Source organism: Notechis scutatus, chromosome 1, assembly GCF_049901735.1.
Source record: "Notechis scutatus isolate UNSWTSFEM ecotype Mainland chromosome 1, rNotScu1.2, whole genome shotgun sequence".
Lineage (NCBI taxonomy): Eukaryota > Metazoa > Chordata > Lepidosauria > Squamata > Elapidae > Notechis > Notechis scutatus.
Genome location: NC_142009.1, coordinates 3728034 through 3744555, shown reverse-complemented (window position 1 = coordinate 3744555; position 16522 = coordinate 3728034). Strand labels below are relative to the sequence as shown.

The 16522-nt window shown below is 45.8% G+C and overlaps 1 protein-coding gene and 1 long non-coding RNA gene across 2 annotated transcripts in view; one reads left to right on the top strand and one right to left on the bottom strand.

The window, feature by feature from the left end:
* MYO18A (myosin XVIIIA) overlaps positions 1 to 16522 on the bottom strand; it is a 222074-nt gene that overhangs the window by 48958 nt on the left and 156594 nt on the right. The window contains 4 exon segments of the mRNA XM_087955982.1: positions 1671 to 1771; positions 1774 to 1793; positions 13384 to 13538; positions 16160 to 16287. Of these exon segments, the coding sequence (XP_087812108.1) occupies positions 1671 to 1771; positions 1774 to 1793; positions 13384 to 13538; positions 16160 to 16287 (404 nt within the window).
* The window catches only part of LOC148132658 (uncharacterized), a 335548-nt gene that overhangs the window by 218863 nt on the left and 100163 nt on the right, over positions 1 to 16522 (top strand). The window lies entirely within an intron of this gene.

Genomic DNA, 16522 nt, shown 5'->3' with positions numbered 1-16522 from the left:
CCCTTCCATCCTTCCATCCTCCCTCTCCTCTCCTCTCCTCTCCTCTCCTCCTTCCTTCCTTCCTTCCTTCCTTCCTTCCTTCCTTCCTTCCTTTCTCCCTCCCTCCCTTCCATCCTTCCTCCCTCTCCTCTCCTCCTCCTCCTCTCCTTCCTTCCTTCCTTCCTTCCTTCCTTCCTTCCTTCCTTCCTTCCTTCCTTCCTTCCTTCCTCCTCCCTCCCTCCCTCCCTCCCTCCCTCCCTCCTCCTTGATCAGTTTCCATCTGTTGCTTCTTGTCCTGCTTTCCAGGGTCCTTGGGGAACACGTAGACACCCACCCACCCGGGTTCCCTAAGGTAGCTACTCAAGAAGCTCCAAAAAGTCCATGGAGGTGAGGGCACCAGGAGCCTCCCAAAGACCCCCCCCCAAGAGCCGTGGGGGTGCAGTGGTTAGAATGCAACATCGCAGGCTAATTCTGCTGACTGCCAACTGCCAGCAGTTCGATCCTGACCGGGTCGAGGTCAGTTCAGCCTTTTGTCCTTCCGAGGTTGGTGAAATGAGGGCCCAGGTTGGTGGGAGGCAAGAGGCTGGCTCTATATAACCGCTTAGAGAAGGATGGAAAGCCCTGTGAAGCGGTATAAAAGTCTAAGGGCTATTGCTTGTGAAAGGAATGGAGGAAAATGGGGAGGGAGGGAGGAGGAGAAAGGAAGGAAGGAGGAAGGAAGGAAGATGAGAACGAGAGAAATTCAAGAAGGAAGGAAGGGAAATGAGAAGGAAGGAAGATGAGAAGGAAAAAGACAAGAAGGAAAGGAAATAAGGATAAGGAAAGAAAGAAGGAAGGAAGGAAGGGAGATGAGAAGGAAGGAAGATGAGAAGGAGGGAAGGAAGACGAGAAAGAAAGAAGAAAGGAAGAGAAATGAGAAGGAAGGAAGATGAGAAGGAAAGAAGACAAGAAGGAAAGGAAATAAGGATAAGGAAGGAAAGAAGGAAGGAAGGAAGGGAGATGAGAAGGAAGGAAGATGAGAAGGAGGGAAGGAAGACGAAAAGAAAGAAGGAAGGGAGGGAAATGAGAAGGAAGGAAGATGAGAAGGAAAGAAGACAAGAAGGAAAGGAAATAAGGATAAGGAAGGAAAGAAGGAAGGAAGGAAGGAAGGAAGGAAGGAAGGAAGGAAGGAAGGAAAATGAGAAGGAGGGAAGGAAGACGAGAAGGAAAGAAGACAAGAAGGAAAGAAGAAAGAAAGGGAAATGAGGATAAGGAAGGGAAATGAGAAGGGAAAGAAGGAAGGAAGACAAGAAGGAAACAAGAGAAGAAGGAAGGAAAATGAGGAGAAGGAAGGAAGGAGGAAGGAAGGAAGGAAGGAAGGAAGGAAGGAAGGAAGGAAGGAAGGAAGGAAGGAAGCTGTAGTGGCGCAATTGTTACAATGCAGCATCGCAGGCTAATTCTGCCGACTGCCGACTGCCAGCAGTTCGATCATGACCACCTCAATGTTGGCTCATCCTTCCATCCTTCCGAGGTGGGTAAAATGAGGACCCTGTTCGGTGGGGGGCCCCCAACTCTGCAAACCACTCCAAGATTGCTGTAAAGCCCCGTGAAGCAGTGTGTAAGCCGGAGTGCCACGGCTTTTGCGTGAAACGAAGGAGACCTCCAGACCACAGGGTGCAAATGGGGAAAGGGGGGGGAACGGGACCACCCACCTCCAGCTGTTGCTTAAGGCCGAAGACCTCCGCGATCAGCATGTCCTTCTCCCGTCCCAGTTTCTCCCGTCCCAGTTTCTCCCGCTGGGCCTCATCGTGGCCTGGGAAAGCTCCCCGTCGAATCTATGGGTGGACCCCAGACAGACAGACAGACAGACAGACAGACAGGTGCAAAGAGACCATTAATGGGGGGTTGGAGTTGTCCTCCCCTTCCTGCTCCCTCAGCCCGCTTCACCATCCCAGGAGAAGAGGCTTTTCCACACGCGCCCAACCCAATTTCGCCGGCCAAATATTTCATCCACCTGCTGCTGCGGAGGAGACGCTAAGCAAATCAGGAATTTAATAACATTTCCCAATTCGATCTGCTTGCAAACAAGAGAAGGGAATTTCTCCAAGGCAGCTGAAGAGGCTGCCCAGGTTAGTTCTAAACTAGTGGGGGGGGATTATTTTGCCTTTATCTGCTCCCCCCACTGACCCAATAATAGAATAGAAAATAATAGAATAGAATAGAAAATAGAGAATAGAAAATAGAATAGAACAGAATATAGAATAGAATATAGAATAGAAATTAGAATAGAATAGAATAGAATAGAATAGAATAGAATAGAATAGAATAGAATAGAAAATAGAATAGAATAGAAAATAGAATAGAAAGAATAGGAAATAGAATAGAAAATAGAATAGTGGAATGAAGAATAGAATAGAATAGAATAGAATAGAATAGAATAGAATAGAATAGAATAGAATAGAATAGAATAGAATAGAATAGAATAGAATATAGAATAGAATATAGAATAGAATATAGAATAGAATAGAATAGAACAGAAAATAGAATAGAATAGAAAATAGAATAGAAAGAATAGGAAATAGAATAGAAAATAGAATAGTGGAATGAAGAAGAATAGAATAGAATATAGAATAGAAATTAGAATAGAATAGAACAGAAAATAGAATAGAATAGAAAATAGAATAGAAAAAATAGGAAATAGAATAGAAAATAGAATAGTGGAATGAAGAATAGAATAGAATAGAATAGAATATAGAATAGAATATAGAATAGAATATAGAATAGAATATAGAATAGAAATTAGAATAGAATAGAACAGAACAGAAAATAGAACAGAATAGAAAATAGTATAGAAAGAATAGGAAATAGAATAGAAAATAGAATAGTGGAATGAAGAAGAATAGAATAGAATAGAATAGAAAGAATAGAAATTAGAACAGAATAGAACAGAACAGAACAGAAAAAATAGAATAGAAAGAATAGAAAATAGAATAGAAAATAGAATAGTGGAATGAAGAAAAATAGAATAGAGTAGAAATTAGAATAGAATATAGAATAGAATAGAAATTAGAATAGAATAGAATATAGAATATAGAATGGAATGGAATGGAATAGAAGCAGAATACAGCAGAATAGAATAGGTCTAAAGTCTTTCCAAAATTAGAATTTTGGAAGGGGGTGCATTGTATAAATTCAGCAACCTGTCAGGATTCCGGCAGTGACCCCCATTTAAATCAGGAGTCTCGAGCCAAACTTCCAAAACTTCCAAAGGATTTATTGGGAGTGAACATGTCCGGCACTGCCTGGGTGCAGCCGACTCTGAGACACGTAATTCATTGTCACCCTTGACCCTGGTTTTCCCCTCCACCCCCTGGGTGTATCGTAATTCATATTCTCCAATGGGACAAGTCCATAGCCCAGAGTCATCAATCAGGCTCTCCAGTTAGAATTTTGCACGGCAGATACTTCAGTCACCTGGTTACTATCTTTGAAAAAAAACATTTATGGAATGCAGTTTCAATTTGCAAGCTGCCGCACTGCTCCCCACTCCCTTTCTGTTGGCAACTCTAAAGGAACCTAGAAATATTTTATGAGTTGACACAACCATTAACTGGGGATGGGGAACAGGTCCTCAGCTTCTGATGGTGGCCCCAGGAAGGACATCAGCTCTGCATCCAATCCTTAAAAAAAGTCACCTTCGATGCCAGCCATGTTCCCCTGGCGCTGCTCACCCTCCTTCAACCGTATCCCATAAAATGCAATTCAGCCCTTACTGATGGAGAGAGAGAGAGAGAAATGATAGAGATAGACAAAGAGATAGATTTATACAGACAGACACACAAAGAGATAGAGATAGATAGATAGATAGATAGATAGATAGATAGATAGATAGATAGATAGATAGATAATGGATAGATAGATAGATAGATAGATAGATAGATAGATAGATAGATATGATATGATATGATATGATATGATATGATATATGATATGATATGATATGATATGATATGATAGACAGAGATATATACTGTATGTATAGACAGACAGACACACAGAGATGATAGATAGAAAGAGATAGATAGACAGACAGACACAGAAAAAGAAATAGATATAGATAGACAAACAAAGAGATATAGATTGTAGAGATAGACAACGATAGAGATAAATAGATATAGATAGACAGAAAGAGAGAGATAGAGATAGACAAAGAAAGAGATAGACAGGCAGAAAAAGAAATAGATATAGATAGACAGACAAAGAGATATAAATTGTAGAGATAAAGATGAAGAGATAAATAGATATAGATATAGAAAAAGAGATAGATAAAGATAGAGATAGACAGAAAGAAAGAAATAGATAGACAGTGACAGAAAAAGAAATTGATATAGACAGACAAAGAGATATAGATAGATTGTAGAGATAGACAAAGATAAAGAAAGAGATAAATAGATATAGACAGAAAAAGAGATAGAGATAGATAGAGATATAGACAGACAGAAAGAGATAGACAGACAGAAAAAGAAATAGATATAGATAGACAGACAGACAGACAAAGAGATATAGATAGATTGTAGAGATAGACAAAGATAAAAAGAAAGATATAGACAGCCCTTACTGACTGAACCGACTGCAGGGCACAATGGACGGAGCCAAACCGACCTGTATATATTTATATTTTTCGTCCAGCGACAGGCATTCCTCGACTTGCAACAGTTCCATTTAGTGACCATTCAAAGTTATGATGGCACCGTTCAAAGTTACGGCCGTTGCAACATCTCCAGGGGGTTACATGATCAAAATACAGACAACTGTCTCATAGTTACGATGGTCCTGAGGTCATGTGATCTCCTTTGGCAACCGCCGCAAAGCCAGTGGGGAACTTAGCCAGCATGTCACTCGCTGCAGCAATTCCGTTAACAATGGTGGCAAGAAAGGCCGTAAAGTGGAACAAAACTCACTTAACAACTATTTTGCTTAGCAACAGAAAGTTTGGACTACCTGTATTTTGGGAAAAGAGAGAAAACCCAGGGGTGGGATTCTACCGGTTCGCACCTATTCGCTAGAACCGGTTGTTACCATTCTAAGCAGTTCGGAGAACCGGTTGTTAGAAGAAATTACAGGGCTAATCCCGTAAGGAAGGCAGGAAGGAAACATTCTGGGGTTGCTTACAGAAACTGCCTCTCCGTTAACCCTTATTACATTCTTGGCAGGACTAGACTTCCTGTCTCAGGAACTTCTTTGGAGTTTTTTTCCCTCCTTTGCTGGTACTTTGCTTGTGTGGAGTCACCATTCAAAGTTACAATGGCACTGAAAAAAGTGACTTATGACTGTTTTTCACACTTACGACTGTTGCAGCATCCCCACAGTCATGAGAGGCCAGGCGAGGAGATGCGTGCCTCGATGTGAGTGATGTTGAGCTGGCCACGCCCAGCCAATAACATGACCACCAAGCCACGCCCACCAACTAAGCCACACCCACAGAACTGGTTGTTCAAAAATTTGAATCCCACCCCTGAGAAAACCCTAAACTGTAAATAAATAAACGGATGGATGGATGATAGAGATAGACAAAGATAGAGAGACAGAGATAGACAGACAGAGAGATTTAGGATCAGAGGGGGTATTCAGCAGGTTCTGACCAGTTCTGGAGAACCGGTAGCGGAAATTTTGAGTAGTCTGCAGACCCGGCAAACTACCACTTCTGACTGGAGATTTTACAGTATCCTTCCCCTGCCACGGCCACCAAGCCACGGCCACAGAACCGGTAGTAAAACATTTTGAATCCCACCACTGTTTAGGATGGATAGATGATAGATAGATAGATAGATAGATAGATAGATAGATAGATAGATAGATAGATAGATAGATAGATAGATAGATAGATAGATGTGGATGGATGGATGTAGATAGATAGATAGATAGATAGATAGATAGATAGATAGATAGATAGATAGATAGATAGATAGATAGATAGATAGATAGATAGATAGTTTTAGATAGTTTTAGATAGATAGATAGATAGATAGATAGATAGATAGATAGATAGATAGATAGATAGATAGATAGATAGATAGATAGATAGATAGATAGATAGACTGATTTAGATAGACAGATTTAGGATAGATTGGTTGATTGATTGATTGATTGATTGAGATAGATAGATAGATAGATAGATAGATAGATAGAGACAGAAAAAGATGACAGATATAGAGAAAAAAGAGACAGACATAGACAGATAGAAAAAGAAATAGAGATAGACATAAACAGATAGAAAACTTAAGAAAACAAAAAGATAGAGATAGACACAGAAAAAGAGATAGATCTAGACAAAGATAAAGAGATAGAGACAGATAGACAGAAAAAGATAGATATAGATAGACAGAGAGAAAGTGATAGAGAGAGAAAGAAAGAGAGAAAGAAAGAAAGACAGACAGACAGACAGACAGACGCCTTCTTTGGAATCCACCCCACCCGACCCAATTTGCAGCTTGGAAATATCTGCTGGCCCCCTGCCCACTCCTGCCGGGAGCCCCTTCCCCCCACCCAAGCCCAGGCTCAGCTGGGGTCTCCTCTGCCCTCCACTGTTTACAAGCCTTTCATTTCCACCAGAAGAGCACAAAGCAGGAGAGCCAATTGCAAAGAATCCCCCCCGCCGGCTTTTCCTGCATTGCTCATTGAGACACCTCGGCAGTTAGTGCCATGGGGTTGGCTGTGCGGAGGGAAGGAAGCATGAAGGAGGGGAAGACTGGGGAGGGGTCCCGTGCAGGGAGGGGAGAAAAGCCCCTCCTTGGCTGGTGGAAGGTGCCAGGCGCCTGGGCTGGCTGGCAGGTGGCAGGGGAAGGGGCGCAGGCTTGGGATAACAGATAACAGATCATCCGAGTTGGAAGGGAGGTCATCTAGTCCAACCCCCTCCCTCCCCCCGCCAAAGACATTTCTGACAGATGGCAGTCCAATCAGTCCAAGGTAGGGGCAATGGAAGAGAGGGTGGGTGGGGAAGGACCCCAGCCTCATTTCGCAATCCTGGAGGAGACGAGGTGGATGGCAGCCCCCTTGATTGGGTTTAATGCAGATCGTTTCATCCAGCGCTTCTCCATTGAGGCCCCTGGGAAGACGGGTGGGACTTCAAACCCGCCCCCGCCCCCGAGTTCCCCAGCCAGCCAACCCATCCTCAAGGGGCCAAGGTTGAGAAGCACGGCTTGAACCCACGGAACTCCTTGCCACAAGGTGACAGCCAAGTGCGAGAGCTGACTTTTAAACGGACTGGGCGATCTTCGGTGGGGAGGAGATTCCTCCCACCACCCAGCTGAACTTCCCTCAGCAGAGACAGTCTACCCTAAGGAATTCCAGCCAGGAGCAGACAAAGCAGGTTGCTTTCTGGTTCTCTGTTGCCTGTGGACTGGGATGGTGTCTGTCTGTCTGTCTGTCTATTTATAAATCCATCCATCCATCCATTCATCTATCTGTTGATTGATTTATCTCTCATTTGTCTCATCTATATCTATAGTATACACATCATATACATCATATCTATCTCTCTATCTCTTATCGTCTAATCTATCATGTCTGTCTATCTATCTATCTATCTATCTATCTATCTATCTATCTATCTATCTATCTATCTATCTATCTATCTATCTATCTATTTATCTATCTATCTATCTATCTATCTATCTATCTCTATCCATCCATCCATCCATCATATCTATCTAGCTATCCATCAATCCATCCATCCATCATCATCTATCATCTCTCTATCCATCCATCATCTATCATCTATCATCTCTATTTTTCCATCCATCCATCCATCCAACCATCCATCCATTCATCCGTCTGTCTGTTTATCCATCCATCCATCCATCCATCCATCCATCATCTGATTCTGCCTGCCTGCCTGCCTATCTATCTATCTATCTATCTATCTATCTATCTATCTATCTATCTATCTATCTATCTATCTATCTATCTATCTATCTATCTATCTATCTATCTATCTATCTATCTCTATCTATCTATCTATCTATCTAACTATCCATCAATCCATCCATCCATCATCATCTATCATCTCTCTATCCATCCATCATCTATCATCTATCATCTCTATTTTTCCATCCATCCATCCATCCATCCATCCATCCATCCATCCATCCATCCATCCATCCATCCATCATCTGATTCTGCCTGCCTGCCTGCCTGCCTGCCTGCCTGCCTGCCTGCCTGCCTGCCTGCCTGCCTGCCTGCCTGCCTGCCTGCCTATCTATCTATCTATCTATCTATCTATCATCTATCTATCTATCTATCTATCATCTATCTATCTATCTATCTATCTATCTATCTATCTATCTATCTATCTATCTATCTATCTATCTCTATCCTCTCTCTCTCTCCATCCATCCTATACATCCGTTCTTTCATGATGTCAGTCCTTTCTTTTCTTTCTTTCTTTCTTTCTTTCTTTCTTTCTTTCTTTCTTTCTTTCTTTCTTTCTTTCTTTCTTTCTTTCTTTCTTTCTTTCTTTCTTTCTTTCTTTCTTTCTTTCTGTTTTTCTTTCTCTGTCCCTGATCTAGAAAGAGGGGCTCCAGGCTGTGTACATAGAAGCATAAAAGGCGCTTCATAAATACTATAATAAAACCTGTTGGAAAGAAGGATAAAAAAAACCCCATCAAAGTTACATCCTGTAGGAAAGATCGGGGGTGTCTGGGCAACAGGGCGGGGGGTCTCAAACAGCACGGCCGGGGGAGGTGTGGAGGTGTGGGGAAGACCCTCGCCCTGCCCTGTCTGGGGTTGGGTGGGGGATTGAGTGGGAAGGGGTGGAGGGAACGAAGGAGCGAAAGCCCCCAGACCCATTTGCAGCCTCCGCCGGGCTGACCCGCGCGTGTGTGCATTTATTTGTGTGTGTGTGTGTGTGTGTGTCATCCAGGTGCAGCGGTGTCTCTTTGCACCTGGTAATCAAGAGCGGCCTTAATGCCAGGCCTGCTCCTGAAATTGGCCTTAATTAGGCTCTTTCTCTCCCTCGCTGGGGTTCCCCCCTCCCCCTGCCTGTGATCGTTAGGGTAATGAGATGAAAGTGTCTCCGGTGGTTAAATGGCTTTTTCTTCTCCTCTTCTTCGTCTCTCTAGCCTTCTCTTTTTCCCAGGGAGGGCGGGGTTGGTTTCCAAGGCAGAAGCAGCAGCCGGGGGAGGGAGGGAGGGAGGGGGGCAAAGACCCCTGCCCAGGGCTCTCCTGGGATGTCTTCTTCCTTTCCTTACCCCTTTCTTTCTTTTTTTCCTTCCTTCCTTTATTTCTCTTTCTTTTTCTTTCCTTTTCTCTTTCTTTCCTTTCCTTCCTTTTCCCTTTCTTTCTTTCTTTCTTTCTTTCTTTCCTTCCTTTATTTCTCTTTCTTTTTCTTTCCTTTTCTCTTTCTTTTTCTTTCTTTCCTTTCCTTCCTTTTTCCCTTTTCTTTTTCTTTCTTTCTTTCTTTCTTTCCTTCCTTTATTTCTCTTTCTTTTTCTTTCCTTTTCTCTTTCTTTTTCTTTCTTTCCTTTCCTTCCTTTTCCCTTTTCTTTTTCTTTCTTTCTTTCTTTCCTTCCTTCCTTTATTTCTCTTTCTTTTTCTTTCCTTTTCTCTTTCTTTTTCTTTCTTTCCTTTCCTTCCTTTTCCTTTTTCTTTCTTTCTTTCTTTCCTTCCTTCCTTTATTTCTCTTTCTTTTTCTTTCCTTTTCTCTTTCTTTTTTTCTTTCCTTTCCTTCCTTTTCCCTTTTCTTTTTCTTTCTTTCTTTCTTTCTTTCTTTCCTTCCTTCCTTTATTTTTCTTTTTCTTTCCTTTTCTCTTTCTTTTTCTTTCTTTCCTTTCCTTCCTTTTCCCTGTCTTTCTTTTTCTTTCTTTCCTTTCCTTTTCTCCTTTTCTTTCTTTCCTTTCTTTCCTTTTCGTTAATTTCCTTCCTTCCTTCTTTTCTTTCTTTCTTGTCTCTTTGCCTCTCTCACACACTTTCTCCTTTTTTTCTCCCCTCCCTCCTCATTTTCTTTCTTTTTTATACTTACTTTCTTTCCTTCCTTCCTCCCTGCCTCTCCTTCTTTCTCTTTCTCTCTCCCCTTCCTTCCTTTCCTCCTCTTTCTTTCTTTCTTTCTTTCTTTCTTTCTTTCTTCCTTCCTTTCTTTTTCTTTCTTTTTCTTTCTTTCCATTCTGCTTCTTTTTCTTTCTTTCATTCATTTTATTTCTTTCCTTCCTTCTTTCCTTCCTTTTCTTTCTTCCTTTTCTTTCTTTCTTTCTTTCTTTCTTTCTTTCTTTCTTTCTTTCTTTCTTTCTTTCTTCTTTCTTTCTTTCTTTCTTTTTTTCTGTCTCTTTGTCTCTCTCACACTTTCTCGTTTGTCTCTCCCCTCCTTCTTTCTTTCTTTCCTTCCTTCCCTTCCTCCTCTTCCTTTCTTTCTCTTTCTTTTTCCCTCTTCCTTCCTTTCTCTCTCTCTCTCTTAAATTTATAGGCCGATGTAAGGGAGACAATTGTTAAACTGAGCTCTGCTCTACTTTACAACCTTCCTTGCCACGGTTGTTAAGTGAATCACCGCAAAGTTAGTCAAACAGTTGTTAAGCGAATCTGCCTTTCTCCCATTGGACTTTGCTGGACAGAAGGTCGCAAAAGGGGGAACCCCTGGGAAGCTGCCACCGTCATAAATATGAGTCAGTTGCCAAGCGTCTGAATTTTGATCGCGTTGACCACGGGGGAGGCTGCGACCGTCGTTAAAGCGTGAAAAACTGGTCCTTTTTTCCAGTGCCGTTGTAACTTCAAACGGTCAGTAAACGAACGGTTATAAGTTGAGGATTCCCTGTATTCCCATCCTACACGTGCCAGAGTATCACGTGTTCCTTTTATCTATTTTTACGACGGTTGTCCATGGAATCTACGCCACGTGCTAAATAAAATATATTTCCCTCTAGGGCAGGGGTATCCAACCTTGGTAACGTTAAGCCTGGAGGACTTCAACTCCCAGAATTCCCCAGCCAGCAAAGCTGGCTGGGAATTCTGGGAGTTGAAGTCCTCCAGGCTTAAAGTTGCCAAGGTTGGACACCCCTGCCCTAGGGTAACGTGAGTTTCCACTGAGCCGGTTTAAATTTTTCCATCTTGGTGCCAGCCTCCCTCAGATGCATCTGACAGGCTGCGGTGTGTGTGTGTGTGTGTGTGTGTGTGTGTGTGTGTGTGTGTGTGTGTGTGTGTGTGTTTGTGTGTTGTATTTGTGCTGCACCGAGCTTATATTTCTTTTTTTGGGGGGTGGGTGGGTTACTTATGCTGCAGGTGGAACCCACCCTGGCATGTGCCAAGAGGCAGGGAAGAGGCAGCATTTCCAGAGAAGCAGCGCCATCCCTCCTCTCCCTCCTTCCTTCTCTTTGCAATCCACCCTCCCTGCAGCACTGACGGCGTTCCCTAGTTGGGTAAAGAAACGTCTGCAAGAAAACCGCCAAACTCAAGAGAGCAACGAGGACTCCGCAGAAAGAGAAACCCAGATAAAACAGGGATTAACGCCAGACAAATAATCGAGCAGAAAACAACACCCTCCTCAAGGAACCGCCCTTTACGTCAGATCCATGGATCGGCCATTCTTCAACGGAAGAAGAAGTGGGGAGGGGGAAGTTGGTACCAGGAATCCTTTTTGATGTAACCCGAGTATCTTAAATCTTATATTGAATCTGTATAACTGCACGTGATATACAACTGGAGGACTGGAGCCAGGTGTCTAGAAACTTGTCACCTCTTGGAGAGATAGCAAGAGGAGAAGGAACCATAAAAATTCCAGCTCTGGAAGATACTCCCTGGAAAACTGTTCCAAGATACATTCCCAGAAAAGGGGAGGGGGGATTAACATGTTGGTTCTTTGACTAAATCCACATTAGAATAAGGGGAGGGGTTCTAATTCCCTTTATCTATTACTGTACGCCTGGAAGCATCTTCGATTCTGCTTTGACTAGTACCGGGACCGCTTCCTTTCAAGAAAGAATTCCTTTTGAAGCGCCTAGCTTTCAGAAGTTCGTTCTTTTTCGGTTGAAGGGGGAAAGTGCGGTGCTTACACAAGGGGAGAAAAACACAATACTGCCAGAGTAAGCCCCTAATACATAAACAGAGAGCCAACTCCTCCTCCCTTCTAGCCCTGATGATGTTCCCTAGTTGGGTCATGAAACGTCTGCAAGAAAACCACCCAGCTCAGAGAACACCAAGGACTCCTCAGTCCTCCTCCTCCTCCCTTCTAGTACTGATGATGTTGCCTAGTTGGGTCATGAGACGTCTGCAAGAAAACCCACCAAGTTCAATAAAGACCCCTCCATTCTCCTCCTCCCCCCTCCTGTTTGTCTTCCTCCCCTTCATTCCTTCCTCTTCTCCTTCCTACTCCTCTTCCTCCTCTGCGCAACCCCACCTTCTAGCACTCAGGATGTTCCCTAGTTGGGTCATGAAACGCCTGCAAGAAAACTACCCTGCTCAGAGCGCACCAAGGACCCAACTATCTTCCCCTTCCCTCCCTCCCTCCCTCCCTCCCCTCCCTCCCTCCCTCCCTCCCCCCTCCCTCCCCTTCCTTCCTTCCTTCCTTCCTTCCTTCCTTCCTTCCTTCCTTCCTCCCTCCCTCCCTCCCTCCCTCCCTCCCTTCCTTCCTTCCCTGATGGTGTTCCCTAGTTGGGTCATGAGACGCCTGCAAGAAAACTGCCCAGCTCAGAGCGCACCAAGGACTCAACTATCTTCCCCTTCCCTCCTCCCTCCCTCCCTCCCCCCTCCCTCCCTCCCTCCCTCCCCTCCCTCCCCTTCCTTCCTTCCTTCCTTCCTCCTTCCTCCCTCCCTCCCTCCCTCCCCTCCCTCCCCTTCCTTCCTTCCTTCCTTCCTTCCTCCTTCCTCCCTCCCTCCCCTCCCTCCCCTTCCTTCCTTACTTCCTTCCTTCCTCCTTCCTCCCTCCCTCCCCTCCCTTCCTTCCTTCCTTCCTTCCTTCCTTCCTTCCTCCCTCCCTCCCTCCCTCCTCCCTCCCCTTCCTTCCTTCCTTCCTTCCTTCCTTCCTTCCTTCCTCCTTCCTCCCTCCCTCCCTCCCTCCCTCCCTTCCTTCCTTCCTTCCTTCCTTCCTTCCTTCCTTCCTTCCTTCCTCCTTCCTCCCTCCCTCCCTCCCTCCCTCCCTCCCCTTCCTTCCTTCCTTCCTTCCTTCCTTCCTTCCTTCCTTCCTTCCTTCCTCCTTCCTCCCTCCCTCCCTCCCTCCCCTCCCTCCCCTTCCTTCCTTCCTTCCTTCCTTCCTTCCTTCCTTCCTTCCTTCCTTCCTTCCTTCCTTCCTTCCTTCCCTGATGGTGTTCCCTAGTTGGGTCATGAAACGCCTGCAAGAAAACCACCCTGCTCAGAGTGCACCAAGGACCCAACTATATTCCACCACCCACCCACCCACCCCCAGCCTGGATCCTGCCCGCCCCCGCACCGCCACCTCCTCCTCACCGGCGCTGCTTCTTCTCCAGCTCGTGGTTCCGGCCCTGCTGTCCTTCCAGGTGCAGCTTGGTGTCCTGCAGCTCGGCCGTCAGGCGTTGGCATTTCTTCTTCAGGGTCTGCAGGGCCCGCTGGGTCTCCTCGCTGTCAGCCTGCAAGTCGGTCAGCTGCCAAGGGAAGGGGCACACTCAGCAGACGGCAGACTCTGTCCCCCGGCCCAGAGCATCCCCGAGACCACCGGAAGATGTTCCCGGGCGCTTCCACCACACTCCTATACAGGGGGGTGAGATTCGACTGGTTCGGACCGGTTTACACGAACTGGTTGTTCCAGTGTGATCATCTGGCCCCGCCCATCCTCCCGGCTCTTTTCTTTTCTTTTCTTTTCTTTTCTTTTCTCTTTTCTTTTCTTTTCTTTTCTTTTCTTTTCTTTTCTTTTCTTTTTTCTTCTTTTCTTTTCTTCTTTTCTTTTCTTTTCTTTTTTTCTTTTTTCTTTTCTTTTCTTTTCTTTTCTTTTCTTTTCTTTTCTTTTCTTTTCTTCTTTTCTTTTCTTTTCTTTTATTTTCTTTTTTCCTTTCCTTTCCTTTCCTTTCCTTTCCTTTCCTTTCCTTTCCTTTCCTTTCCTTTCCCTTCCCTTCCCTTCCCTTCCCTTCCCTTCCCTTCCCTTCCTTCCCTTCTCCTCTCCTCTCCTCTCCTCTCCTCTCCTCTCCTTTCCTTTCCTTTCCTTTCCTTGTTTGGAGTCTGCGTGACACCTGTGGCACGTGTGCCACAGGTTCGCCATCACGGCTCTAATTAAAACCATGATTCTCGAGCCAAACTTCAAAAAACTTCAAACTTCCTTGTTTGGAACGATTGCGCACAGCAATCGTTCTAATTCAGCGGCGGCGAAACTTTGGGGGCTCCTGTGCCAAAAACTGTGCGCGTGCCAGCACCAGAAGGCAATGCACATGCCCCGCCCCCCACAAGCCCCCTGCACATGTATGCGCAATCCACCCTGCCCCCCCACCGCCTCATTACCTGCAATGCGCCTCCCAGCTGATGTTCGGCCTGTTTGAGGCCTTTTTTCGGCCTCCTAGAGGCTTGAGGAAAAGCCTTTGCAGGCCGGAAAAATGGGCCCATTTCGTCACATCTGGTATTTCCGGAAATACACGAACTGACGAAACAGGCCCGCTTTCGCCTGCAAAGGCTGCAGAGGTTTTCCTCAAGCCTCTGAAAGGCTGAAAAGCTGGGAGGCGCACGCATGCGCAGTGAAATAAATTTGCCTGCAGCTAACGTGCTGGCACAAACGGCTCTGCGTGCCACCTGTGGCACGTGTGCCATAGGTTCGCCATCACGGCTCCATTTAAAATCATGATCCTCGAGCCAAACTTCAAAAAACTTCAAAGGGTTCATTAGAGGCGACATGCTGGCCCTGCCCTGGATGAAGCCAATTCTGACCTACGTCATGCAAGGCTTGTGCATGTCAGGATTCCAGCAATCACTCTAATTCAATCATGATCCTCGAGCCAAACTTCAAAAAACTTCAAAGGGTTCATTAGAGGCGACATGCTGGCCCTGCCCTGTATGAAGCCAATTCTGGCCTACGTCATTTACAGTCCCCTGTGACCCTGTTTCCCTCCTCCCCCCCCCCCACCCCGGGTGTGTCATAAATCAGATTCTACTAAACCACTAAAACAGTAGTTTAGGCAACTACTAAAACAGGCCTAGGAATGTTTGATGAGTTGACATAAGCCCTCGCCCCCTCCAACCTCCCCCAGGAGTCTCCACGTGGCCCGTTTTGGATCCCAGGCAAGTGCAAGGCTTGTGAATGTCAGGATTCCAGCAATCACTCTAATTCAGGGGTGGGCAATTAATTTCTGTCAGGGGCCACATGGAAAATCAGATCTGCGTTCGAGGGCCGAACCAATTTTATAAAAGGCCAGGGAGACGCACGCCGGCCAGGGATGGAGAGGCGAGTTAGGAAACTTCGCCGCTAGGTCTCCCGTCTGCTGCTCTCGCCGCCTTCGGCGGAGGCATCGGCCGGGCGGGCGCTGGCGTTGTGTGCCTCTCTTCTTTTCTTTCCTACCCGAGAGCGTTCCGCGCTGTTTTGCAGCTTTGGGGGCATGCGGCGCAGGGCAACACGCCACGCCCAGCGATTTTTTTCAGAGGCGGGCCGGATTAGACAGACCAACGGGCCGGATGTGGCCCACGGGCCGTAGTTTGCCCACCCCTGCTCTAATTCAATCATGATCCTCGAGCCAAACTTCAAAAAACTTCAAAGGGTTCGTTGGAGGCGACATGCTGGCCCTGCCCTGTATGAAGCCAATTCTGCCCTACGTCATTTACAGTCCCCTGTGACCTTCTTTCCCGCCCTCCTTCCTGGGTGTGTCATAAACCAGATTCTCTAACTGTGCACCTTCACAGGCTGGGTGTCACCAATCACGTTCTCCAATTCAATATATCCGCGGGCAAAAACTCAGGTAGTTTTAGTTACAATCTTTTAAAGAGAAGAGTTGGAATGTACTTTCGCTCCCAAATGGCTGCAGTGCTCTTCCAGGTTTCCTTCCTCCCCCTTTTTTTAACTACTACTACTGGCAGCTACTAAAACAGGGAGAGGAATGTTTGATGAGTTGGGATGAAGCAGAAGGTGAGTATTATTATAGCTAAAAATGGTATTTTCTAAATGCTGCGCACGCTCGCCGAGCTGGTAGTTACACTGGTGGTTGAATCGCCCCACTGCTCCCACCACACCCAGGTAGAAAACCCCATGGGGACGACAGACCCCAAAGGAAGACCCCTCCCCCCCCCTTACCCGTCTCTCCAGCTGCCGCTTGGTCTGCTGTTCCACCTCCAGCTTGTCCTCAAACTCCTGGTGCAGCCGCTTTTTGGTGAAGTCGATCTCCCGTGTTGCCCGCTCGTACTTCAGCCGCCATTCCCCCCCTGGGGGCACCAGAAAGCCGGTGGTCAGAGCGTCTTGGCATCACCCCCCTCCCCCCTAAAGTCAGTCTTGTAGGCAAGCTATGCTGGCTGGGGGATTCTGGGGGTGGAAGTCCTCCTCTTAAAGCATCCTGGCTGGGGATTCTGGGAGTGGAAGCCCTCCCCTCTTAAAGCAGGCTGGCTGGGGATTCTGGGAGTGGAAGCCCTCCTCTTAAAGCATCCTGGCTGGGGGATTCTG